The sequence below is a fragment of the Aureobasidium pullulans genome (genome assembly GCF_000721785.1).
Source record: "Aureobasidium pullulans EXF-150 unplaced genomic scaffold scaffold_3, whole genome shotgun sequence".
In the NCBI taxonomy this organism is placed as follows: Eukaryota; Fungi; Ascomycota; class Dothideomycetes; order Dothideales; family Saccotheciaceae; genus Aureobasidium; species Aureobasidium pullulans.
In genome coordinates, this window is record NW_021941023.1 from 620,551 (window position 1) to 644,879 (window position 24,329).

General features: G+C 51.0%; 11 protein-coding genes across 11 annotated transcripts; 6 read left to right on the forward strand and 5 right to left on the reverse strand.

Annotated features, from left to right (window-relative positions):
- Positions 1-8: 8 nt before the first annotated feature.
- M438DRAFT_312362 (glutaredoxin) lies at positions 9-954 on the reverse strand (the record flags this gene model as incomplete). The annotated part of the gene is made up of 3 exons (XM_029902512.1): positions 9-337; positions 390-564; positions 691-954. 3 exons carry the CDS (start codon positions 952-954, stop codon positions 9-11), a joined length of 768 nt encoding a protein of 255 aa, XP_029763802.1.
- A 547-nt stretch (positions 955-1,501) lies between these two features.
- On the forward strand, positions 1,502-4,820 carry M438DRAFT_342758 (putative potassium transporter). The gene is made up of 8 exons (XM_029904835.1): positions 1,502-2,093; positions 2,152-2,177; positions 2,232-2,446; positions 2,501-2,520; positions 2,576-2,965; positions 3,021-3,187; positions 3,239-3,593; positions 3,651-4,820. Exons 1-8 carry the CDS (start codon positions 1,920-1,922, stop codon positions 4,734-4,736), a joined length of 2,433 nt encoding a protein of 810 aa, XP_029763803.1. The 5' UTR covers positions 1,502-1,919; the 3' UTR covers positions 4,737-4,820.
- A 437-nt stretch (positions 4,821-5,257) lies between these two features.
- On the reverse strand, positions 5,258-7,301 carry M438DRAFT_362482 (uncharacterized protein; the record flags this gene model as incomplete). Its single annotated transcript, XM_029907584.1, has 3 exons — positions 5,258-6,071; positions 6,123-6,356; positions 7,227-7,301. The coding sequence occupies 3 exons, from the start codon at positions 7,299-7,301 to the stop codon at positions 5,370-5,372; spliced, it is 1,011 nt and encodes a 336-aa protein (XP_029763804.1). The 3' UTR covers positions 5,258-5,369.
- Positions 7,302-8,236: 935 nt separating this feature from the next.
- On the reverse strand, positions 8,237-9,091 carry M438DRAFT_342759 (uncharacterized protein). The gene has a single exon (XM_029904836.1). The coding sequence runs from the start codon at positions 8,866-8,868 to the stop codon at positions 8,653-8,655; it is 216 nt and encodes a 71-aa protein (XP_029763805.1). The 5' UTR covers positions 8,869-9,091; the 3' UTR covers positions 8,237-8,652.
- Positions 9,092-9,264: 173 nt separating this feature from the next.
- M438DRAFT_342760 (vacuolar amino acid transporter 3) lies at positions 9,265-11,199 on the forward strand. The gene has a single exon (XM_029904837.1). The coding sequence runs from the start codon at positions 9,337-9,339 to the stop codon at positions 11,026-11,028; it is 1,692 nt and encodes a 563-aa protein (XP_029763806.1). The 5' UTR covers positions 9,265-9,336; the 3' UTR covers positions 11,029-11,199.
- A 365-nt stretch (positions 11,200-11,564) lies between these two features.
- On the forward strand, positions 11,565-13,390 carry M438DRAFT_290347 (MFS general substrate transporter; the record flags this gene model as incomplete). The annotated part of the gene is made up of 4 exons (XM_029901709.1): positions 11,565-11,696; positions 11,752-12,032; positions 12,090-12,436; positions 12,492-13,390. 4 exons carry the CDS (start codon positions 11,565-11,567, stop codon positions 13,118-13,120), a joined length of 1,389 nt encoding a protein of 462 aa, XP_029763807.1. The 3' UTR covers positions 13,121-13,390.
- On the forward strand, positions 13,373-14,975 carry M438DRAFT_362485 (cytochrome P450; the record flags this gene model as incomplete). Its single annotated transcript, XM_029907585.1, has 3 exons — positions 13,373-14,256; positions 14,313-14,763; positions 14,820-14,975. 3 exons carry the CDS (start codon positions 13,373-13,375, stop codon positions 14,973-14,975), a joined length of 1,491 nt encoding a protein of 496 aa, XP_029763808.1.
- Positions 14,976-15,236: 261 nt separating this feature from the next.
- Positions 15,237-17,267, forward strand: M438DRAFT_342761 (amidase signature enzyme). Its single transcript, XM_029904838.1, has 3 exons — positions 15,237-15,361; positions 15,414-15,660; positions 15,715-17,267. Exons 1-3 carry the CDS (start codon positions 15,330-15,332, stop codon positions 17,152-17,154), a joined length of 1,719 nt encoding a protein of 572 aa, XP_029763809.1. The 5' UTR covers positions 15,237-15,329; the 3' UTR covers positions 17,155-17,267.
- A 70-nt stretch (positions 17,268-17,337) lies between these two features.
- M438DRAFT_394710 (monooxygenase) lies at positions 17,338-18,862 on the reverse strand (the record flags this gene model as incomplete). The annotated part of the gene is made up of 2 exons (XM_029909171.1): positions 17,338-17,684; positions 17,739-18,862. 2 exons carry the CDS (start codon positions 18,860-18,862, stop codon positions 17,354-17,356), a joined length of 1,455 nt encoding a protein of 484 aa, XP_029763810.1. The 3' UTR covers positions 17,338-17,353.
- Positions 18,863-20,417: 1,555 nt separating this feature from the next.
- On the forward strand, positions 20,418-22,160 carry M438DRAFT_352426 (cytochrome P450; the record flags this gene model as incomplete). Its single annotated transcript, XM_029906790.1, has 3 exons — positions 20,418-20,805; positions 20,857-21,640; positions 21,695-22,160. 3 exons carry the CDS (start codon positions 20,418-20,420, stop codon positions 22,158-22,160), a joined length of 1,638 nt encoding a protein of 545 aa, XP_029763811.1.
- Positions 22,161-22,809: 649 nt separating this feature from the next.
- Positions 22,810-24,093, reverse strand: M438DRAFT_362489 (uncharacterized protein). Its single transcript, XM_029907586.1, has one exon. The coding sequence runs from the start codon at positions 23,856-23,858 to the stop codon at positions 23,301-23,303; it is 558 nt and encodes a 185-aa protein (XP_029763812.1). The 5' UTR covers positions 23,859-24,093; the 3' UTR covers positions 22,810-23,300.
- Between the last annotated feature and the right edge of the window lie 236 nt (positions 24,094-24,329).

The following is a 24,329-nucleotide window of genomic DNA, read 5'->3' on the forward strand; positions in this document are numbered from 1 at the left end:
GGGTCAATTTAGCTTCTGAAGTTGACGGCGGCCTTTGGGGGTGCCTTTGTCACCTCCATGATGCGCTTGCCTCCCAACTCCTTGATTTGTGCAACCAACTTGTCATCCTCGTGGAGGCTTGCGATATCGTCGCCTCCTCCAATGCTCTTGCCGTTGATCAAAACATTAGGGACTGTGCGTCTGCCGGTCGTCTTCAAGAGTGCGGCTTGCAGTTGAGGGCCCAGAGGGTGCAGGTCGAGCTCCTCCACGTAGGGAGCAGGGACAATGTTGTATTGCTCAAGCAGAATAGCCTTTGCCTTCTTCGAGTACGGGCAGTAACTCTTGGAGAAGATGATGACTGTGTGTATGTGTTAGTGTATTTGTAAATGACCTGGCCTCCATATACGTACTCGGGCTCTTCTTCAGGATGGCATTCAATTCAGTCTCGACCTTGTGTTCCTCTTCGGACTCATCATCGGCATCTGCGGCTTGTGTAGGCTTTGCTCCCGTGTTTCCAACCTTGGCCACACCGTCGTCCTTCAATCCCTTCTCTCCCTTGATTATCTTTCTTCCGGCAACGCTCTTCTCGCCGGCATCGACGATTCCATGGACGGCGTCTTTGGCGCCCTCCTTGACGGTATCGGCAACCTCTTGGGCTTTCTCAGCAGCCTTCTCGACGTCAACAGCGAATGGCTTCTGGTCCTTTCCGACCTTCTGACCGGGTACGGCAGCAAGATCGGGGTCGCGGATGTTGGCGGCTTCCTTCTGCTTCTCGGCGGCTTCGTGGACTTCTTGGATCTTTTGGTGATTCTCCAGGTCAAGAGCTTCCTGGTGCTTCGCGTTGAGTGCGGATGATGTGCTTGTGTAGAAAGCGCTCGATCGCGTAGATGAGCCCGCTGAAGACAGGTAGATGAAACTGAGGACGGCCAGAGCTGCCAACAGGGCAAAGACCTTGACTCGGCGTTGTGAAGGCATGATCAGGTGCACGGATGGATAGGGCTTAGTTGAGTCGCTATAGAAATGACAAAGGGAAAGAATTCCGTGGCTGGATTGGTGATGATGGTAGGCGACAGACTCTTCGATTACAAAAGGAAGAGGAGCACGATGGTGGTTGCTGTGCTGTCAGTCTCCGTTAAACCGTCGCAATGTAGTGCAACCGCCAAAGCTTCAAGTCACAGCCGACCCCTGATTGGGCCCCTTCTCCGCACATTCGTACAAAGCTGAAAGCAGCTCTCCTTCTCCTTGAACATACATACCATCTCGTATCTTGTTAAAAGGCTTCACTTCGACGCGAGAGCGTAGTCCTAAAGGTACCTGGTCTGGCAGTTGAAGAGTCTCTCAAACGTCCAGGTACAAATCGTGTTTGGACCCTTTGACGATCGACAGCGCGTGCTTCCGAAGCCTTCACCCCTCTAACATCTGCACACGCGCAGCAATGCTGACCTGCCTCATCCATGTACACCGCTCGATTCGACACATCGTTATGGACCTTTCACCGGCCGCGGCTGACATGTGCTTCTATGCCCCGCCGATAACTATCCGTAAGTCTTCTCTTTGTAAAACGCTTTGCTCATAGACATCCTTCCATCCAACCCGGACGAACGTCTGTATCGTGCGCGATTTATATGCCACCTACCGTCTCCCCCCGCGAACATGTCGCACTGCCACCACCACTCACAACCACTGCGTGATTTTCCTACTACCACTATCATGGAACCATGGTGCTGCAGCCGCCTCGTACTGCCTACTCGGTAATCTTGCTGTGCGTCCCACGTGCTGGTCATCTAGTCCGACTCGATAATTTACCGTCATGGCAGATGGCGGGTCTGAAGCCTCTCTTCAGCTTAAGTAGGTGGTTGAGCTGCATTCCACATTCCCTTTGTTGTCGTTTTGCCCCTCTTTGTTTTGTGACACCTTCCTGCCTCGAACCCCGCTGCCAAATGAGTGAGAACGGTCACGTACATTTCGACGACAAGACTCTGCAAAGAGAACGGACGAAAGAATCGTCCATGAGTTCGCGCAAGAAGTCTATCGCTGAGAAGGAGGCCGATATCGAATCGGTCTGGTCGGACGAGCCATATGGTTTGGAAGAGCGCGATTACAAGAAGAAACAGGTTCGTGACTGTCACGGTCTCGTAGCTTTATAGTCGCAAGCCTTACTGACCCGCATAGACGTTCAAAGGATGGACTCTACTCTAGTAAATATTGCTTCGCATGCACGTGGTGTATCTTTACTGACATGTCTTCCTCAGTCTCGCCTACCAGTCCACTGGAGTGATTTACGGTGATATCGGAACCAGTCCGCTCTATGTCTACTCATCTACATTCAGCTCTGAGCCTTCGAGAGACGACCTTCTTGGTGCATTGTCACTCATCATCTGGTCTTTGACCCTGATAGTTACCATCAAGTATGTTCTAATCGTCCTAGCCGCCGACGATGAAGGAGAAGGAGGCACATTTGCCATATGTAAGCTACAGCTTTTCTCTCTATGTACTGTTCAATTACTAACACCGATACCAGATACTTTGTTATCACGCTTTGTAGGTTCATTCCGAGCAAGGAGAGACCGATAATATGACCTAATCCCTTGTACAGAGCGATATCATGAAAAGAGACCCACGAACATATCACGCTATCAAGATGGAAAGATACCCCAATGCCGAGCTCAATAGACAAAGTCGTAGCATCAGAGCTTGGCTTGAGAAGAGCAAGGTTGCACACGCGATATTGAAGATCCTGGCCGTCTTCGGTGTCAGTCTGATCATCGCAGACGGTATTCTTACACCCGCACAATCGGTGCTTGGAGCTATCCAAGGCTTGAAGGTAGTCGACGACAGCATTGGTAGCCCGACAATTATCGGTGTCAGTTGTGCAATTCTCGTCTTGCTGTTTGTTTTGCAACCACTCGGCATTCAGAAGTTGGCCAGTTGCTTTGCTCCTATCGTCATTCTTTGGTTGCTGTTCAACATGTCTTTCGGTATCTATGTAAGTTCTGCTCATTCATCGTCTATGACTGCAAGCCTTCTAACAAACACGGAAGAATCTCGTCATGCACGACTGGACAGTCTTGAAGGCTTTCTCCCCCTACTATGCCGGCCTCTACTTCATGCGTCTGAAGGAGGAGGGATGGCAGTCACTCGGTGGCATCTTGCTCTGCTTCACGGGTGTCGAGGCATTATTTGCTGATCTCGGTGCCTTCAGCAAACGGTAAGCTTCAATGTCCAGTCCACCTGAAGCCTCATATCTGACTTTCAATAGTGCTGTCCAGATATCATGGCTCTGCCTTACCTTCCCCTGTCTTCTTCTGGCATACATCGGCCAAGCAGCATATATCTCTCGCACCCCATCAGCATATGCCAATCCCTTCTTCGAGACTGTGCCTCCTGGCATGTTTTACCCTTCGCTTGTCCTTTCGATTCTCGCCGCCATTGTCGCTTCTCAAGCTCTCATCACCAGTACCTTCCAATTGCTCATTCAGCTCATGCATTCTTCCTATTTTCCGCAGATCAAGGCGACTTATACTAGCACCAAATTCCATGGGCAGGTGTATATACCTCTGGCCAACTGGATCATGATGGTCGGCACTGTGATCGTTACTGCCGTCTACAGCAACGTAAGTAGCCCAGTGGAGAACTGTTCCAAATACCACGAATAGCTAACATGTTTACAGACTACCAAACTCGGACATGCCTACGGTGTCTGCGTCATCCTCGTCACTTTCATCACCACGAACCTTGTAACCCTCGTCGCACTTATCGTCTGGAAAACGAATCCCTTCCTCGTCTTCGCCATCTGGCTGCCCCTCGTCACCCTCGACGGCCTCTACCTCTCCTCCGCCCTCACGAAAGTTCCAGACGGCGCATGGTTCACCCTCCTTCTCGCCATGCTCCTCGCCTCCTTCTTCAGCCTCTGGCGCTACGGTAAAGAAAAACAATGGACTACCGAAGCCAAGACCCAAGCCCAACTCTCTGAATTAGTAGTATATTCATCCAATAACCTTGCTTCCTCCACCGCAACATCCCACGACATGTCAGCCAAGAAATCATTCCATCTCTCCTGGCGACACGGCGGTGGCGAACTGACAGAAACAAAAGGCATGGGCATCTTCTTCGACAAATCTGGCACCGACATCCATGTCCCTCAGGTGTATGAACACTTCATCACGAAATTCGAAGCGCAGATGCAAGTTGTGGTTTTCCTGCACTTGCGCGCGTTATCTGAACCTCATGTTCATGAGGAAGATCGCTACACTATCGCTCGTACGCCTTTGCCTAATGTGTATCGTATGACTATACGCTATGGCTACGTTGACAGAGTGGTGACTCCTGACTTGGGCAAATTGGTCTATGAGCAAGTACGCATGGCTATTGTCAGGGGAACTGTGGTCAGCAGGCCGAAAGCGACGGTGCCGGAGACTGTGATGAGTAGGGCGCTGCACACCGTTGGCGATGGAGAGTTGGATGCTGATACTGCGACCGTTACTACTTTCGCCGCTGATGGACCGGAATCTTCGACCTCTGGTGCTACCGCGCTGGTTACTTCTCATCGTCTGCTGGCGCTGGACAATGCGTTCAAAACACAAACGCTGTATCTTGTTGGCAAGCAGCAATTGAGGGTATACGAGATGACCGGATGGGTGAAGAAGACGTTGCTCGGGGCCTTTCTTTTCGTCAGAGAGAACACCAGAGCAAAGGTCGCGCAGCTTGATGTTCCAGTGGAGAAGTTGGTGGAGGTCGGTTTCGTGGGTGAAATCTAGGTGTTTGGAGGCTTGTTGATGAGTGTTACGACGGAAGGTACATAGATTCATGATGCATATGCGAAATTCGTTTATTCGACGTCCTCGGATGAAGCTGCAGCAATCCTGGTGATCATTTCTTGCAGACTGAGGTGATGAAAGACAGATCTGACGGTCTTGTGGAAGGCGCGATCGAGGTGCTTTGGGCAGGGTCATCCCTCTGACGATCATTTTCCGATGAACGACGACATTATTGCGCCCACCACTGATCAAATACTTTGGCTTCTGTAATTGATGGACTTCTATTCTATACTAGAGCAGGTTGTGCCGGTTTCGTACACACAGATCACGAATTACGGTCGTTATGAGTGAAATCCTGATCAAACAGCTCATCTGTCAGAATGCTCAATGTGAGCACACGATACTGACTTGCATTCCTGCAAACAAGCAGTACGATCACACTTCAATACATCTCACAAGACACACACAAGAGCACGAGAGAAATGACACACATAAGGAGAAGTATAGTAGCATAAAGATCTCCCATCCCAGGCTTCATGCCTTGATTCCATGTCTAGAAACCGTCGGTCTATGTTACAACGTATCTACGCCTCGTCCTTCCATCAGAAAGGTTTCCTCCCCGACTGTCGTTTTTCAGAAATCGTCATTCTCCATGCCAGGAATGACGACCTTAGTGTGCTCAATGACAGGAGCATCGAAGGTCATGTCCTCGTCATCGTCGTCGGCCTTGAAGTCAGGTTCCTTGACGGGTCCGGCAGAAGCGCCGAAGTCTTGGATATCGCTGTGGGCGACACCATTGTGAGCGATCTTGCCGGATGCGGCCAGAGCTTCCTGACGGGCAAGGTCTTGGGCAATGAACTCTTCAGTGGTCATGTTCATGCCAGCGGTTGTGTAGTTCTCAACGGGAAAGTGGCCGTCGTTGATCTGACCGACAGTACCGCCGCCTCCAAAGCCGCCAAAGGAGGGGAATTGGTTGATGTTGGAAGAGGGTGAGGAAGGGAAGAATCCGGTGGAGGTGTCATTGCCGGGAGAAGCAATGAAGGGGTCGTCGACCTCAGCATCGACAGCACGGGTGAATGAGAAGTCGCTGTTGAGGAGGGCCTGAGCGGACATACCGCTTTGATGAGGCTGAGGAGAGTAGATGCCATTGAGCATTCCAGTAATAGGAGGGAACATGATCTCGTCAAGAGCAGCGGCGTTAGCTGCATCAGTGGCAGCGTCGATAGGAGGGACACTGCTGTCGGTTTCCATCTTGTTGACCTGAACAAGAGGAACAGGGACCTCGGCAGAAGAGACGGGAGTGTGTTTGGCCTCGTCCTTAGTCATGACACCGGCCTGATTTATTTGTCAGTATGGATTGAGAAGGGAAGTCATCACCGCACTTACCTCGCCATTGGCAGTCTCGGTCTTAGTCTCAGCTTTCTCGCCGTTGGTAGACTCAAGCTTGATCTCACTTTCCTCAGTGCCGAACTTCTTGTAAGTGATGCCGAACTGGCGACAATGCTTCTCGAGGGCGATCTTCTTCTCAGTGATAGAAGTCTCCTTCTTGAAGATATGCTCAAGGTTGTTTTGAGTTGGGTTCTTCTTCAGCTTGGAGATATCATCCTCGAGCATCTGGATCTGAGGTTGAGATAGTTAGCAAAGTGAACAGACAAAGTGACAATAGCTCTCAGTCGTGTATGAAGGTGAGTTTTTAGAAAGGCCTAGAATGTTCGCAACCTCATGAAAAGCCGTGTAGGAACAGAAGTTCTCAAGAGATGTCCAGGATGCTAGATGTGAGGGCCTTTTTTCGGTCGAGGATCCCAGTCGTGTTGATATAGATGGGACACAAAGATCTCTCGAAAAATCGTGCTTGAACGCAACTCCTCAACAGAGCTCTGAGATGCTCGAGACGAGCAGAAACAGTGACGATTGAGGATCAGAGTCGTGGTTGACATAGTCGGTATACTCTAGAGAAACCGTGCATCAACGCAACTTCTCAATAGAGCTCTGATGCTCGAGACGAGCAGGAGTCGTGACGGTCGAGGACCCGAGGCGTCAGAACAGGGGCGAAGGTGGTACACGACACCTCTTGAAAAGCCATGCGTGAACGCAAATTCTGAAGAGAGGTATAATGTGCTCGAGATGGACGGAACTTCTGAGGTGGAGTTCAAGGTCTCTCGAAGAACCGTGCATGAACGCAACTTCTCAATAGAGCTCCGAGAGCTCCGAGATGCTCGAGACGAGCAGGAATCGTGACGGTCGAGGACCCGAGGCGTCAAGACAGGGGCGACGGTGGTACTGAAGAGCCATGCGTGAACGCAACCTCTGACAAAGAGGTCTAATGTGCTCGAGATAGCCGGAACTTCTGAGATGGAATACAAGATCTTTCGAAGAGTCGTGCATGGACGCAACTTTCCGAAAGAGGGCTCTAAGATGCCCGGGACGAGCATGAATCATGACGGTCGAAGACCCGAGGCGTCAAAACAGGGGCGAGTGATGTTAACTTACTGAGATATCGTAACTCCAAGCGGTGATGTTGTGGGGCTTGGTGTTCTCCAGGATGGAGGCAGTGGTGGAAGACATGATCGAGGAAGGTATGTCTTTGTCGGATTCGGGTGATGTTGGTTGTGTGTTAGGGAACAGAAAGTGGATGCAAGTTAGATGGTCAAGGATCGAGGATCAGTGAAGTTTAGTTCGAACGCGAACGCAGCTCGAGTCCGGAACGTTCTGTGGATTCGACGAGCTTCTCGGACCAGAAGTTGGTGAAGTTCAGTTCAGTTCGAATGCGAATGCAGCTCGAGTCCGGAACGTTCTGTAGATTCGACGAGCTTGTCGAATTCGAGTGAAGTTGCTCGCTCGTGCGTTGAAGAAAAGAAATTTGGATGGGAGTTGGATGGTCAAGGATCAAGGGTTGGTGGAATTTACAACTCGAATGCGAACGGAGCACAAGTTGAATTCGACGAGCTTGTCGGATTCGAATGAAGTTGGTCGTGCGTTGGGGAAGAAGTGGATGGAAGTCAGATGGCTAAAGATCAAAGGTTAGCGAAATTTGCAGTTCGAACGCGAACGCAGCTCGAGTCCGGAATGTTCTATGTATCCGACGAGCTCGGTTTCATCCGTTCACTCAAGCCCGAGCACCTCCATCATTCAGTCACCCGCGATGTATGAGAGTTTCACAGTGAAGCATAAGATGTCTGGCATGTTCTCTTGACCACTGTTCTGCGTAGTGTAGTTTTGTGTTTGACTCTTAAAGAGTGTCTGAATGAAGCATGTTCTATTTTGTACGATTCAGGAGAAGTGAAAGAAATGTGAGTTGTTTCTCAACAGTGACCCAGCTTTTGAGCGTACCTACTGTGAAACAGAGTGACAACAGCATTTCTGTCTTGAATAGTGAGGGGATATGGCTGCCACACGGTCTCAGAGCCCTTTGGCACCGAGAGAGGATACTTGACTAGCCTCCGTTGGGCATATTTCCAATGGCCAAAAAGATCGTGCACTTTTGCAGCCCGAATTATAATGATGCCGTTCTGCAAAGCTTGTTCTCCAGTCATGTAGGGGTCCGAAAGAGAAGCAGAGTCATTGGCAAGTGGAAGTCGGATAGTAAACGTGCTGGAGACGGCGATATACTGGTGGCTTGGTTGATAATACTATCGAGCGTTGTATTGGCTCATATTCAAGTCGGCAGGCAGCGTACCAATGGGCGCATTGTCGCGATCTCACACGCCGAACCTAACACCCATAGCTTGTGCTTAGGTGTTGGACTGAATGAATGTGATTTGGCCGATTGCAGAAAATTTACTTGAGAAGACGTCCGACGAGGAAAGTTCAGCCTAGAGGAACAATGATCAATATGGCTGTGTAGTTCAGGAGCACTGCGCACAAACCCATGAGGTCAAACAAAAATTAGCCAACAAGCGTCAATACAGCTATCTACTTACCTTCTTGTGAGAATACTTGGAGCACTCAAAGCTCTTTGTAACTCAGCATCCGTTGTGCCAACTAGAGTTAGGGTCGGGGACCATCCGACTATTGGAAGGATGTAGGTCATGAGAACCAAGCGAGTCGTGCCTGTGAAAGGAATGGCGACAAACAAACGCCCATGCCATACAAAAAGCCATTTAGTGAAGCGCTGCGGGCAGCGATATAGCATGCTGTCGCCGAGCCGTGGACAAAGCGAAGATGACCTGTGTCAGTCGGGATCCCGGCGTCGCTATAGTTTTCAGATCCGGTCTTTCTGCATGTAATGATTGCTCTTGAGAGCGCGACTCAAACACTCTAATTGTTGTTTTGGTACTCCCTGAGTACACCAGAATCCAATCATAGTGATGGCTGCGAAGATACGAGCAAAGATGTCACTGTGAACGCGACGAGAAGGTGCGACGTGCCGGGTTGGTCGTGGTCGGGTCCCTCGCTGGTGCAAGCGCCGGTCCCAGCAAGTTTTGTTTTGGCTTTGGCGCACCAGCACGTGATATCGGGTGGCTTCTCATCGGTACGTCATTTAGGGGCAATTTTGTTTGAGACAGCGTTGGAAGTCTTCAAACTCACCGCTCGAGCTTGAAGGATGCGATACTTGTGAACATTCTCTTCTTGAACATTCTTTCACCCAATTTTCTTCGCCATGTCCGAAGAGCAACAGGAAATCCAGGAGGAGGAGCAGCAGGCTCAGGTCGTCTCCGAACATCTTCCCTCAGGCTATACTGCCGAATTCGGCGAGGCTACTGGCAACAATGATTCTGGAGTCGAGTCTTCCCTCAATCTCCAGGGAGGAGACATCCACAGAGATATATTCAAGCTCAATGCTCAACCTCGTCAAACACTGCACCAAAGGGCTGCGACATTCTCCGCTCCTCGTGTTCGCAGAGAAAGCTGGGACTCGGAATTGACAGCTTCTCAAGCTCGTGCACCTGGAGCATTCCGTCGTCAGTACATGCAGAGACAGCATGCTTTCAGCAGTGCGACGATGCCTGTCACCAGGAATTTTGTCGAGTTTTTGAATCTTTACGGAAGTTTCGCTGGTGAAGATCTCAACGAATCTGACGACGAAGCCATTGAGGAGGAAGAGGACGAGGAAGAAGCACCTCCAACCGAGAGAAGACCTCTTCTTGGCCGCCGCAAGTCGTCAAGGGCAGCACCCAAGGGAGATGCTGGCATGGTCAAATCTTTCTTCACGCTTCTGAAGGCTTTCATCGGTACCGGTATCATGTTTCTTCCCAAGGCCTTTAACAACGGCGGTATCCTCTTCTCTTCTTTGACTCTGGTCTCCATCTCGGCCGTTTCCATGCTTGCTTTCCACTTGCTACTCAAGTGCCGCAACCAGTATGGCGGTGGTTACGGTGACCTTGGTAAGGCCATCGCTGGAGAGAAGATGAGATCTCTCATTCTTGCCTCGGTCACAATCTCACAGATCGGGTTCGTCTGCGCAGGTGTTGTCTTCGTCGCCGAGAACCTTCATTCGTTCCTCGCAGCTGTCGTCAAGGGCGGTATGCCTGTATCGGTCCGCGCCTTGATCGCTATGCAGCTTGTCGTCCTGGTTCCCCTGTCTTTCATTCGCAACATCTCAAAGCTCGGTCCTGTCGCATTGCTGGCTGACGTGTTCATTATGATCGGTCTTGGCTATATTTACTACTTTGACATCGCTACCCTCGCAAAAGAGGGTATTCACCCTACTGTTCAACTCTTCAACCCCAACCAATTCACACTGACAATTGGATCGGCCATCTTCACATTTGAAGGCATTGGTCTCATCCTGCCTATTCAGTCTTCGATGAAGAAGCCTCAGAACTTTGAGTGGCTCTTGGCTGTGATCATGCTCATCATCACAGTCATCTTCACCTCGGTTGGCGCTCTGTGTTACGCTACTTTTGGAGACGACACACAGATCGAGATTATCTCGAATTTCCCTCAGGACAGCAAGCTCGTCAACGCCGTTCAGTTCTTGTACTCAATGGCCGTGCTCTTCGGAAACCCGGTGCAGCTCTTCCCTGCCATGCGTATCATCGAAGGAAAGATGTTCGGTCACTTGTCCGGAAAGAAGGATCAGCTTACCAAGTGGAAGAAGAACGCTTTCAGAACATTTTTGACTGGCGTCTGTATTGCGATCGCCATCGCAGGTGCTGGCAACCTCGACAGATTCGTGGCCTTGATCGGTTCTTTCGCTTGTGTGCCATTGGTATACATCTACCCACCGCTTCTGCATTACAAGGGTGTCGCCGAGTCACGCCTTGCTAAGGCCGGAGACATTGTGTTCATGGTGATCGGTATCGCCATGATGATCTACACAACAGGCGTCACACTTGTCAACAGCTTCTAGAAGGAAAACGACATGGAAAATCTACAATCAGCTTTTGTGGTTGATTATGTATAACACTCGGAACGATAATGAAGAACGATCACTCACCAGTCTGTAAACAGGTAGTCTTACGTGGTTGAGACAGCTAAGAAATCAAACATTGTTCATACTTGAAAATCACGTCTATGCCACCATTGACTACTTCCTTTCTGGCTCGAATCGCGATACGTGAAAAGATGAGTCTATCCGGAACACATCGTTGACATTGCTAGGAAGGATCACTGCTGGCCCGAGCTCAAAGCACCATCTGCGTGGGGCGTTGCGTGCTCTTGTTGATCGACTTGGCCCAATGCTCTGCAGGCTCAAGGGAAGTTGCGACCAGGATTTGGTTAACCAGCTGTGCTTGATTCGTCCTCGAAAATGTCGTGCTTTCAACGATACAAAATTTGCTCCATAACCATGATAAGATTAAGACCTAAGCATGGCGAAGTCAACTATAAAGCATGTGCTGCAGGCCCAAAAAGGCGGCACTCATATCTCCAGCAAACAATCATCCAATGGCTTTGAATAAGCTTACAGCCTTCTACCGGTCATGTCTTTTCCAGATCATCATCGTTGGTCTGGTCGGCTTTTGTGAACCTGGTATCTGGACAGCTTTGAACAACCTTGGAGCTGGTGGTAATGCCAGTGTAAGTTCGAGGATAGATATACCCGCTCAGCACGACATGCTTACCTAAATTACAGGCAACATTGAACAATGCTGCAAACGCCTTAACATACGGATTAATGTCAATAGGATGCGCCCTCTGCGGAGGCGTCTCAAATTACATAACTCCGAAGTGGACACTGGTACTCGGAGCTGCATTTTATACACCTTATGCTGCTGGCCTTTACTGCAACAACCGATTTGGAAACGAATGGTTCCTGCTTCTGGGTGCTGGCTTGTGTGGCGTGGGTGCCTCTCTGTTGTGGGCTAGCGAGGCTGCTATAGCCGTAGGATACCCCGAGGAAGCTAAGAGAGGAAAGTGAGTTATCGCATGATCGTCTGACAACATTGTCGCATGACTGATACGTCAACACAGGTATGTCGGCATCTGGATGGGCATTCGCCAGCTTGGGCCACTTGTTGGTGGTGCTATCTCTCTGGCCATCAACGTCAACACGGCTCATACTGGCAAGGTCAGCTACAAAACCTATCAAGGCCTCATTGCTATCTCCTCTCTTGGTGCTCCATTCGCTCTACTCTTGTCGCAACCTAGAGATGTGATCAGGAGTGATGGAACAGCAGTACCGTATTTGCGAAAGACGAACGTTGCTATCGAGGCTCGTGGCATCTGGAAACTGTTGAGAACTCCTTACCTCGTGTTGCTCTATCCGATCTTCCTGGCAGGGCAGTTTGGCACGACCTATCAAGGAAATTACTTGACCAGTATGAGACTTACCTATATGCCATCAGATTACAAACCTTGCTGACAAGTGTATAGACAACTTTACGGTCCGCTCAAGAGCTCTGGCTTCGTTCCTCAGCGCAGTCGTCGGCTTGACAGCCAATCTTCTTACCGGCGCGCTCCTAGATTTGAAGCTGACTGCGACCATCAAATCTCGAGCTATTTACCTAGGCATTGCCATCGTCGTAACCGCAGCCTGGATCTGGAATGCCGTCGTCGAAGTCGACATCTCCAATCGCTCGACAGCACCAGATCTCGACTTGGGTGGTGGCGGATTTTTCAACTCCGCATTTGCCGTTTACATCCTGTTCAAGTTCTTCTACGAAGCCATGCAGACGTACATCTACTGGCTGTTGGGCGCGAAGAAGGGCACACAAAAGAACGGGGAAGTCTCTCGAATGACTGGTATTATGCGATCCTGGGAGTCGATCGGTTCTGCAATCGCATATGGTATTGGTGCGTCGAGCGTGTCGAACCGCAACCAGATGATTATCGCCTTTGCCCTGTGGATATTCACCATTCCGCCAACATTGATGGTGGTGTTTGGAAAGTGGGATCTGACAGTGGATGATGGAGAGAAGGGCGACGATTCAGATCAAGATGGAGAATCGAGTGGCAGCGATGTAGGTGCCGCTGCTGTCATTACGACAGAGTCGAAGGTTTGAAGCCAACCCGCGTTTCTCCAAACGAGGACTTTCGAAAGCAAAAGCTTTATAGATGAACTAGGGTCGGCATATGCGCGAAGGATCAAGCCGATGCAGCACAATGCGGGTCAGCAATATGAAGCTGACTGCGTACCAATATGGGGGATCTGCAGGATTGAGGACCACACCTTGGCGGGATCCTAAGGCAACGTTGATGAATAAGACTCAACGCATTTCTAATGCTTTCATTCTCCTGACTGTAAATTAGCAACGATGTCGCTGATTGCTGAGAACTACTGGATAGCAGGATTATTATCACTTTCTGGTGCTGGTGTCCTACTTTTGTGCTACAACGCCTTCTTCCACCCTCTAGCTCAGTTCCCAGGTCCTCGACTGGCTTCTATAACAGGTCTATGGCGTCTCTATCATTATGCGATCGGTGATTGGCATGATCTGATCCTAGACCTTCACCGGAAATATGGCAGGGTAGTCAGACTGGCACCAAACGAGCTCTCGGTCGTGGACGAGTCGGCTATGAAAACTCTCTACGGCCATGGTACACCTGCTCTGAAAAGTAACTGGTATAGTGCATTCCAAAGCCCACAAGCAGCTCCGAACCAACTCGCCACGCAAGATCCTCAGATCTCTGCCGACATCCGACGGAGAATGGCTCCTGCCTTCAAGATGACTGCTCTGCTGCGACTGGAAAGCTCCATGCAGGATTGCTTTGATAAGCTCTGGCAGCAACTCGATAAACCTGCCTCGGAAGGTGCGATCGTCGACATGTGTCACTGGACGGATACCTTGACTTGGGACGTTATCGGCCAGCTTTGTTATGGAGAACCTCTCGGCTCAATCGCTGGTGCCGGCGACATGAACGTCCAGGGTATACTGATCAAGTTTCTTATGGTCTCCACGGTTCTGGGTCATGTTTGGGGTCAGCTTTTCTGGATTGAGAATCCTTTGACACGTCTCCTCGGCATCAAGAATCCACTTTCGAAGTTCTTCGAGTGGTCGTCCATGAAGGTCCGACAGCATGAGGAGAGTGATCGTAGCGGAGTTCAACCGGACATGATTGATCACTTTCTTGCCTATAGAGATTCTGAAGGCAAACCACCGACCCGTCTCCAGGTTGTTGATGGTGCCACTGCAACCATGTGAGTAGTCTCTGGCTCGTCTCTCTAGAAGTATGTGTACTTACTGTAGCACACAGTGGCGCTGGAGCAGATACAGTAGGTATTGCGATGCGCTCAGTCCTGTATTATCTCAGCATAAATCCTGCAGTCGTTGCGAAACTGCAAAAGGAGATTGATGCACTAGATTCCAGCGAATCGATCTCGTTCAGACAGACGCAACAACTGCCATACCTGAAAGCTGTCGTCAGAGAGTCTTTGAGGATGTACTCCTCAGTACCTGCTCAGCTGTACCGAATCGTCCCCGACGGTGGCCTCTCGGTTGATGGTCACTTCATTCCACCAGGAACGATCGTAGGCATGTGCAGTCTTGCGCAAAACAGAGATACTGCAATCTTTGGACAAGATGTTGATGTCTTCAAGCCAGACCGATGGCTGGGTGATGAAGCAAGAGGGAGGTATCTGGAGAACGCCTTGTTCAACTTCGGAGGTACAGGACCACGATCTTGTCCTGGCAGAGATCTTGCGATGGTAAGTCAATCCTCGAGTGTTTGTTCTTCTGTTGTCTTGGATGCTAACTTCTGTAGATTGAGCTGTACAAGTTTGTAGCACAGATGGTCCAAAAGTTCGACTTTGAGCTGGTGGATAAGGAACGTCCGTGGTCAGTCAAGACATATTTCTTCGCCCTCCACACCGATATGTGGATGAAGCTTGCTCGCCGAGAGAAGCGCGTCGAGCTTTGAGAAGATGGATGAACGCGGCGTTTGTGATTTGGTAATTACATCTCATCAACGCTCAAGTTTCTCTGAGCAATTCGTTGTTTCCACAAAGACTTTCGTGCTGTTTCATGGTATGCTAGCTGGTGAGAATGAATGCACAGATTCCTTTGCTGGTGGACAAGAGTGGGGGTGGCCAAAACAGCGTCCCGAAAAGCGCCGATCTCGGCCAGCTTCCTTCGACAAAAGTGGCAGGTACGACCGACCTATCTACCCGACCGGCCACCACTTTGGCCGTAGATCAATGTAGCACCCCCAACAATCTGTCTCTCAAGATGAGTGCTCTTCTCAGTATTTGCTCGAGAAAACACTCACACCAAAATGTCTATCGTATCGCTTGCAGAGGGTAGCTTGTAAGATTCTCCCACACGTGAGCAGACAGAGACAGCGAATCTAACTTGCCAGGCCCACGGTCACCAAAGAGGAACTGCATACCGCTGCGAAGGCTAGAGGCTTTTCGATTCCTGTCGGAAGTCAGGATGAGACGGACTTCTTGCTGCTGCAAAACAGTTTTGATGCTGTCGCATCGGCTGTAGCGGCTCTCCCAGAGTATATCGATCCTAGACTCGAGCCAACGGCCGTGGAAGGAGGAGAGCGCAAATGGTCCAGACCGTCTTCAGAAGAGAATCCCTTGAATGCTTGGTCGCACAAGGTGTGTATCTTGTGCTCTGTATCATGTTTGAGCAATTTCTGAAACAATCGTTAGACAAACCTCAAGGCATCTTCTCCGACGAGCAAGGCACTTGCTGGCAAGACTCTCGCCATGAAGGACAATGTCAGTGTTGCAGGAGCACCATTACGTCTCGGCACGGCTCCGGAGCTGTTCAAAGGTGGAAAGCATGCTATCAGTGAAATCGATGCAATCGTGGTTAAGCGGATTCTCGAGGCTTCAGGCACCATCACTGGAACAGCAGTGTGCGAAAACTTCAGCTTGTTCCCTACTTCCGTCTCATCAGAAACTGGTCCTGTACACAACGCATGGGCAGCAGGTTACATGACTGGAGGCAGCAGTTCCGGCTGTGCTTCATTAGTCTCGGCCAAGGATGTCAAAGAGTGGAGTGAGAAGAAGGGGCTATCTTTCGAAACCAGCGCACTTAGTGAGGAAGGTGTCGACATGGCGATCGGCGGAGACCAGGGAGGTTCAATTCGTGCACCAGCATCTTTCGGTGGTTTCTATGGATTGAAGCCTACAACAGGACTGGTTCCCTACACTGGCATAGTGTCTATCCTTCCGATGATCGATTCTACGGGACCCATGGCGAGATCGATTGAGGACATCGCACTGTTACTCGGCGTCATCGCAGGCTATGACGGTATCGATCCGCGTCAAACCCCCGAAACGCCTCTGCGTCAAGCTGTACCAGATTACACCGGACTCCTTGCAGAGTGGCAGGCAGCGAAGAAGGAAGCCGGCGAGTGGACTGCATCAGCAGCGGCAAAAGGCCTCCGGATCGGCATCCTCAAAGAAGCATGGGAGATCGCCGGCTTGAACACCGACGTGGCCGCGATCGTCAGGGCCGCAGCGGAGAGATTTGGTAAGCTCGGGGCGGAGGTCCACGAGGTCTCGGTGCCACTGCATCTGCTTGGTCCATCGATTTGGACCGTTGCAGGTCGTGAGGCTATTCCCCGATTCTTCGAGAACAGGGCTTCTGATCTTCTCAGCCATCCTTTGCCAGGGCTCGAGCCGAACCCGACTGATCAGACGTTCTATGACAAGTTGGTCTACAAGAACCCGGCTGTCATCAATGTCGTGCTCAACGCCGAGCACATGGAAACCAAATTTGGACCTTCGCTTACACGCAAGGCTCATATGCTCGTCCATCAGCTGCGCGCTGAGTATGACAAGGTGTTCGAGAAGATTGATATTCTGATTACTCCGACGACTCCCACTGTTGCAGGAAAGCACTGCAATTACACTAGTGTAATGGAGATTGCACAAAAGGCTGTGGGTGTGACTCTGAATACTTCACCCTTCAACTGCTCAGGACATCCCGGAATGAGTATGCCATGTGGTTGGTCAGAGACGAGTGACGGAGCAGGCAAGCTTCCGGTTGGTATGCAGCTCGTTGCCAAGAGGTGGCATGAGATGGACATACTGAAAGCAGCTTCTGCATGGGAAGTGCTCGGCAAGGGGTTAGATGCATGAATCAAGCTTGAAGGGGAGACGAATTGAAATGAAATTAGATAGTAAATTCATGATATATAACGCCCGGGTGCTAGTTGCTGTAATGATAACAATCTTCAGTCCCCATGCTTCGCTTTATTAAAAACAGACCCTCGTTAACGCTCGTGTCAATACAGCGGCCACGCATTTTCACGTGGACCTGCAGAAGTTTTCGAGACGTCTAGTCCCAGTCACCGGCGCCAAGCTCGACGGGCCTGCCGTTTCTCATGGCGTCCATAATCTCGTCGATGTTCCATGGCTCGTAACGGTAACCAGGAGGGTAGTTAGGAGGGACACGCTCGTCATCCTCGTGTCTAATACCCTTCTTCATGCCGTCAACAATGTTGTCGTAGTTGGAGTGCATGTAGTGCTCGGGGTCGTGACTCCAGACCCACTTGGGGAGCTTGGGAGCAGCCATGCGAGGATTGAGCTTGACCTTCTCCCAGTCGGTGTCCTGGAGGAGCTCTGCGTTACTGAAGCCGAGCTTCTGTGCGCATGAGTTGCGGATGAAACTGTAAAAGTCAGAAAGCTATTCGAAAAAAAAGAACATGGCATAGATCACTTACCGAACTCTGACGTGGGCGCGAAGAGCCTCATCAATCTTGTCCTTGCCGGCAAGCTGTAGGCAAGAAGCGATAGTGATGGCGTCCTCAATGGCTTGAGTGGCACCGTTTCCGGAGGCAGGCAAGAAAGAGTGAGCAGCGTCACCAATCTGGACGACACGAGCGTTGGGAGACAGCCAAGTGGGCTGAGGGTTTCTCCACAAAAGTTCGAAGTTGATGATAGTGTCTGGTGGTGTGCACTTCACGAGCCTCTTGAAGATGGGTGCCCACTTGTTCGGTCCGGGGACCTTGTCCATGCCCTCGAGAACCTCCTCGTAATCAATAGTGTTGCTCCATGACTCAGCCTCGCTACCGGTGGCATCGTGGTTCATGATCCAAATCATGGTGTCAGGGCGGGTAAGGGTAAGGGCGTAGGTGCCGGGACCGAGCCAAGTACGAACAATGGGGTTCTCGCCGTTAATGAGAGAGAAGAACTCCTTGACCTCAGGATCCTTGTCAAGGTGCTCAATGGGGAAAGCAGCTCTCCACATGGCTCTGCCGGAGGAGACAGCTCTGACCTGACCACCGACAAGCTTCTGAGACTTGGAACCGACACCGTCGGCAGCGATGACAACATCAGCCTCATACTTCTTGCCGTCGTCGCAAAGAACGCCGGCCTTGTTGGTTTCGGCATCCTCGTAGTAGTCGACGACACGACGACCGAATTCGACCTTGACACCGAGAGACTCAACCTGGTTGACGAACATCTTGTAGACAAGGGGACGCATCTGGAAAGTACCGGGGGGAGTGCCAGGGTCGAGACCCTGAGCCTTCAGGCGGTCGGCGACCTTGAGAGGCTTGATCATTTGCTGACCAGAGTGCTGGAAGGTCTCGATCCAGGCATCATGAAGACCAATCGAGTCGTATTCCTTCTTCATCTCAGGCCAGTGGTTGAAGAATCTAGTAGCGCTGAGACCCATGAAGTACATGTCTCCAGCGGTGTTGATTGTGGCATTGCGCTCGAGGACTCTGACATTGTGACCCTTGCGAATACATTCGAGAGCAGCAGTCAGACCTGCAAGACCGGTACCGACAATGAGAACGTCGATGCCAGAGTCAGGGTAAGAACCCAGAGGTTTGTGTTCCATCTTGGTCGTCATGTTGATGACAGTTCGGAGAATTGATTCAGGTGAAACGAGAGGAGATGCATCTTTTCAGCAGGAACTGCCCATGTTTTTGTGTAGTTCTGCTCGCGCTCAAAATCTCCGACGCTCCCAATGCAGGCACGAGATTGTCGCTGGTCGGTGGTTTGATCATGCCGGAGAGGCGTGACAGTGGTTTCGGGTCTCCAAGAGAGTCCGACGGAAGAGCTTCATGACGAGCATGATGGACATTGATCATCGTTCTCACATGCCTTGCTAGTGCTGTTGCTGCCCATGACGGTGACATTTGGCTTTGCGACCGGGGAAAAAGCCACCCAAGCAACCAAGAGCTGCCACTCCAAACGCCTCTCAAGCCTCCCCGCCCCCAACAAGTTTCTGGGCAAAGAGATCCCTTGCTGAATAACCCCTGCGCTTTTTGTCTGTGCATCGGCGCGGGCCGAGCTAGACACGACGACGTCTTTCTGTCCAGGGAGCAGGAAGCACTGCTCATCGCTGCTCTTCACGGCCTACACACCATCCTAGCAACTCCGAAAGACCATCCGCCAGTCACACGTTCCTGATCGACAACTCGTTCGCTGCTGTTCTTAGATCGGTCTCGGACTCGCAACGTCGCTACGGTCTCTGTGAAGTATCATACCACAATGTTTCCATTCCGGACCCGGTACCTTCACTCCCGTTACACTGCTGCGTCCACGAGAACGCGGTGTAAGGCTGCTATTGTTGATTCTGACTGTGCTACCCACATATGTCGCCCCCCACACTTCCTATGGGACATGATGATTCGATCGTGAGGCTGCATGAGGAGCCCTGCTTGGTCCCAGATAACCGAGCAGATTGAGTTGTGCCGCACGTCGGTGGTGACTTGTTCGCTGCGGGTAGAGCCTTCGTAGCGTCGGTATCCCAGTCAAGCTTCACCCTTCGATCGGCGTGCCTTGGCTAGTCGCCAGCCTTGCAGTTTCGACAAAGGTCTAACTGTGTTTTGGTATGTGTCAACGTAACCGCAGGCCATCCATGCAACGCATCATGCACTATGGTAAAAGTTGCTCACCTTTTCAACCAATCGTCTCTCGTATTCATCGTGGTTGCATGAGCATCTCATCAGCATGCTGCGATAGACTTCCAGAATCTGACCAACATGTTGGTGAGAGGACAGCCTTTTTCGAGTTCTTTGTTCTTCTCTGGTTCTCAGATAGCCATGCTGATCTCTGTCAGCAACGAGGCCGGTGGTTTGCTGCGATTCATGGGACCAGCCTTGCGGCCGTGTGCTGGGTGTGCGCTCGCTCGAGAGCGAGCAGATCTCATGAATCATCGTGCAGCGACGATTCTTGGGCTTGCATGCCCTACACTTGAAGCCCCCCTGCTGGAACCTTTCCGAGGTGTCTGATCGTAGATCGACCCATCATTACCACATGAGATTAGACTCTGGCATATTGTCATGCTCACGGCACGTTTGAGTCTCGATCGTCTGTTGGTTCTTGAGTTAACATCTCTGTCCTCCCGCTCTCTGCTCTTCTTTCTGTTCTTCTCATTGTAAGCCAAAATGCAACCCCTCACGTTAGCAGCCGTCGGCATCGCCCTGGTGGCCTTTGTGGCCATCTCCATCCTGAACAATGCACGGCGTCCAAAGAAGGCCGAGGCAGACCACCAATTGCCTGGGCCCAAGTTGCTACCGATCATTGGACGCATTCACGACATGCCTATTCAGAAGATGTGGATCAAGTTCAAGGAGTTCGCAGATATCCATGGCCCAATCTACTACACCGAGATGCTTGGCACGTCGTTCATCATCGTCTCTGATGAGAAGATTGCCGAAGAACTTCTTGTCAAGAAGGCAAAGTACAACTCCGACAGACCTGCTGTTCCTTCTCTCTTTGATTCCAAGAGTACTCATGGCTCCATGGAATACCTTCCCTTGATGGGCAAGAACCGTAAGGCACATTCTTCCATCACAAAACTCTTCATTGACTAACATGCTATAGAATACTGGGCCAGGCAACGTCGCTTCACACATGGCTACCTGACACAAGCCACCAACGCTGGCTACTATGGTGTCATGCAACATGAAGTCAAGCGATGGATGTTCCGTCTGCTCGAAAACCCTGACAACTTCAACTACACTCTTGAGGACATGGCATCTAAGATCATGTGCACGCTGAACTGGGATGACCCAAGCCTGAGCGAGTACTGTATTGGTAGTGCTTGGGGCCTTCTTACTCAGATGTCTCCCGCCGGTCCTATCACTAACATCCTCACACCTCTCTGGAAGCTTCCTGAAATGATCAACCCATGGAAGAGGGCTGAGCACAAGCGTCATGATGAACAACAACGCTGGTGGATGGAGAACCTTGTCCGTGTAAAGACCCAAATGAAGGCAGGTACTGCTCGCTGGAGTTTCACAAAGCAGTTCCTCGAGACCGAAAAGACCAACAACCTCTCTGGCGACTACGAAGCATCTTCCGTTCTTGGTATGCTCGCGCTTGTCGGTATCTTTACTGTTGCCGGACCTCTGAACTACTTCCTTGTCGCCATGGTTCACAACCCCGAATGGCTTCAGAAGGTTCAGAAGGAGATTGACGAACAACTCGAAGGACGTATGCCCAGCATTGAGGACTTCCCTAAGCTTCCTACTCTCCGCGCTTGCATCAAGGAATCTATGCGCTGGCGTCCCAACGTCCCTACCGGTGTCGCACACGAGGCCGAGCAGGACGACTACTACCGCGGTTACTTCATCCCCAAGGGCGTTCGCATTCTACCCCTCGACTAGTAAGTTTTGTCAGTGCTCTCATTGGCTTTCCGAGTGTTGACCTTGATATCTAGCGCTTTCCTCCTCAACCCTGTCAAGTATCCCGACCCAGAGAACTACCGCCCAGAACGCTGGCTTGAGGCCGGCTGGCCAACTTTCCAGGAGCCCCTGACACAACACCCCAACATCAAGGGCATGACGTCCTTCGGCTTTGGACAAAGACAGTGTCTCGGCATGTCATTGACGCAGGACGAGCTCATTGTGGCTTGTGGTGCACTAGCGTGGGCGTACAACCTCAAGCGCAAGGTCGACCCTGCCACCGGCCGAGAGATCGAGGTCCCCACCGACAAGTGCAACTCATTGCTCATCGTTAAACCCGACCCATTCGAGATGGCATTCGAGCCTCGCAGCGAAGCACGCAAGGCCGACGTCATTCGCGAGTGGAAGATGTCCGAAGCTAAGGATCTCGAGGAGCGGGCTGCGTATGCTAAGGCCGCAGCACTCGGACAGACGCAAAAGTTTGAGGACATCACGATCTAAGGCAAACATGTCCGGCTCGATCTACCCGGGTGGACCATGTTGTGTTATGGAGAGGCAAAGCAGTCGTATGTCAAGATTCTTGGCCAGGCGGCGCAGTAATGTTGTTGTTTTGTTCTTCCTTTTTCCTGCCTTTCTTGTTTCTTGCTTCTATCTGTTTCTGATTACCCCCTTTTGTGTGATTTCTTCCACCACAGCAATCTTGTTCGTTTTGTTTACTACATGAGCAAAGAGTTTTCTTTTGCCAGGGCGAGATAGATATCAATGTATTTGTTCATTCACACACTTTTCTCCCAACCAACAAATTTGCACAGCAGCCGTACGAGCTGTTGGTAGTACGGCCGCAATCTTTTACTCAAAAATCCCAGAGGATTGTTTATCTAACGCAGGCGACCGTGTGGTTGGAGCATGAAGTGAGGTTGGACAACCCGGCAGGGATCTACCCCTGTCCCATCAACGAACCAACTCCGGCCGGCGGGTTGAGCAAGTCTTGACGACATATTTTCTGGGGTAGAGATATATTAACAGGCAAGATCGACGCGTCACTTCGTCCCAACCTTCGGTATTCAGAGAGGAGAGCCGGTGCAGATGTCTAGATGAACAAAGCATATGCAAGAGTAGATTACGAAGTTCTGGGTTGGTGGTGTTTGGAAGGGGGGAATGGATGCAATCGTGTTTCAAAAGGGGGCCGGAAAACGTTATGGAAATCTATTTGATTATGCAAGGGAATCTGGCGCAGTTTGTGGATTTCTCGTTGGTTACCTCGCGGACGTTGTGGGAGACGATCGTAGGCAAGTATCTCGGATTGACGATCTGTGATGGTTCGCGCAGTGCCGGTGCGAGTCTCTGGGCCAAATTGCTTTGCTAGAGGATGCCTTGGCTTGGCTTGGATGTATCGACATAAGCACTTCATCCAGTGCACCCACCAAGCTGAAATTCACGCATGGCCACGAGATGTATGCAAGCATGACTGTAGCTCTGGAACAATCCAAGCATGCAAGGAGATTGTGCGATGGTCGCTTGAATAGATGTATCACTAACGCGGCACAGCCCTGGACACACACAAGGTAGACAAGGCAACATGTATTGTAGACATTCGGAGGGATTACATGTATCGTAAGCATTGGCATACGGCCGCCTTCCTTATCTCAGGCGAAGCAAGTCGCGCCTTCCTGTGAAGAAAAGAACAGCGGCGCCGGCCAAGGCGACCGGTACAGTGGTGGACACAACCCAACCGACAGTGGAAAAGAGACTTCCACCATGCGAGTCGAAGTTCTTGGGCTTGACTTTGTTGCGCATCTCCATGGCTTTTGCGCTGTCGACAAACTCCCTGATTTGGGTGATCTTGGAGCCGTCTTCGGTGAAGCGCAGCAACATTATGCATTCGTTCTTCCATTGACCCATGCCGGGCTTGTTCAGCTGACCGTCCATTTTTGCGTGGATGACTACGGCATTGTTGTCTTCGTCCTCGTAGACGTTTTGCGGGATCATGGCGAAGGTGGTGAAGATGGAGGTAATGCCTTGGGCATGGCCTCTGAATTCTTCCTTTGAGCGAGGCGGCATACCCAGCGACTCGGGCAGAGCTTGGTGTGTGCAGCTCTCATCGAGATGGGAGAGGATGGCGTCTGGCGAGAGGGAGCCGTATGCGTCGAGTAGCGAATAGGCCGTGTTCAGCCGTGTTGATCTGTCTTCCGAGGCCATTTTGTGATGGTGATGACTTGAGACTTTGCACAAAGACTTGTCGCGAATATGTATGGCGATAAAGAGTATTGTCAGAGGACGTCGACGATGGGATGGGAGCACCAGCACGGCATGATTTCTACCAGGTCAGTGACACGAGAGTATTTACGGCATCCATGATCAGCGCTTAATTCTCCGAAGCGCTGCATCTTGCACTACACAGACATGTACAGTAGCATGCGTAATGCGCATGGAGCGACAGGCGTGAAGGAGGACGCTGACGCTGCTTGCAAGGAATCAAGGACGAGTTGGGGATCCGATGATCGTCACCAAAGCCGCTCGAAAAAGCCTCTCGGCGTCGGAGGAAATCAAGACGCGCCCTTCGGAATCTGCATCCACCATCCAACCCTCCGCGACATGTCCGTTGAATAGAATGTACGATGATGAGCTTGATGTCTTCGAGCTTGAGCTTGGAGCAACCATGTGATAAGG

Bases quoted from the DNA above. Each gene is read 5' to 3' on its own strand.
- M438DRAFT_342758 (XM_029904835.1), top strand. From the start codon at position 1,920: ATGAGTGAGAACGGTCACGTACATTTCGACGACAAGACTCTGCAAAGA. The intron at 2,966-3,020 runs GTAAGTTCTGCT...CAAACACGGAAG, and splicing joins ACATGTCTTTCGGTATCTAT to AATCTCGTCATGCACGACTG. The intron at 3,188-3,238 runs GTAAGCTTCAAT...GACTTTCAATAG, and splicing joins CTCGGTGCCTTCAGCAAACG to TGCTGTCCAGATATCATGGC.
- M438DRAFT_342759 (XM_029904836.1), bottom strand. From the start codon at position 8,868: ATGCTATATCGCTGCCCGCAGCGCTTCACTAAATGGCTTTTTGTATGG.
- M438DRAFT_342760 (XM_029904837.1), top strand. From the start codon at position 9,337: ATGTCCGAAGAGCAACAGGAAATCCAGGAGGAGGAGCAGCAGGCTCAG.
- M438DRAFT_342761 (XM_029904838.1), top strand. From the start codon at position 15,330: ATGTCTATCGTATCGCTTGCAGAGGGTAGCTT. The intron at 15,362-15,413 runs GTAAGATTCTCC...CTAACTTGCCAG, and splicing joins TCGCTTGCAGAGGGTAGCTT to GCCCACGGTCACCAAAGAGG. The intron at 15,661-15,714 runs GTGTGTATCTTG...AACAATCGTTAG, and splicing joins TGAATGCTTGGTCGCACAAG to ACAAACCTCAAGGCATCTTC.
- M438DRAFT_362489 (XM_029907586.1), bottom strand. From the start codon at position 23,858: ATGGCCTCGGAAGACAGATCAACACGGCTGAACACGGCCTATTCGCTA.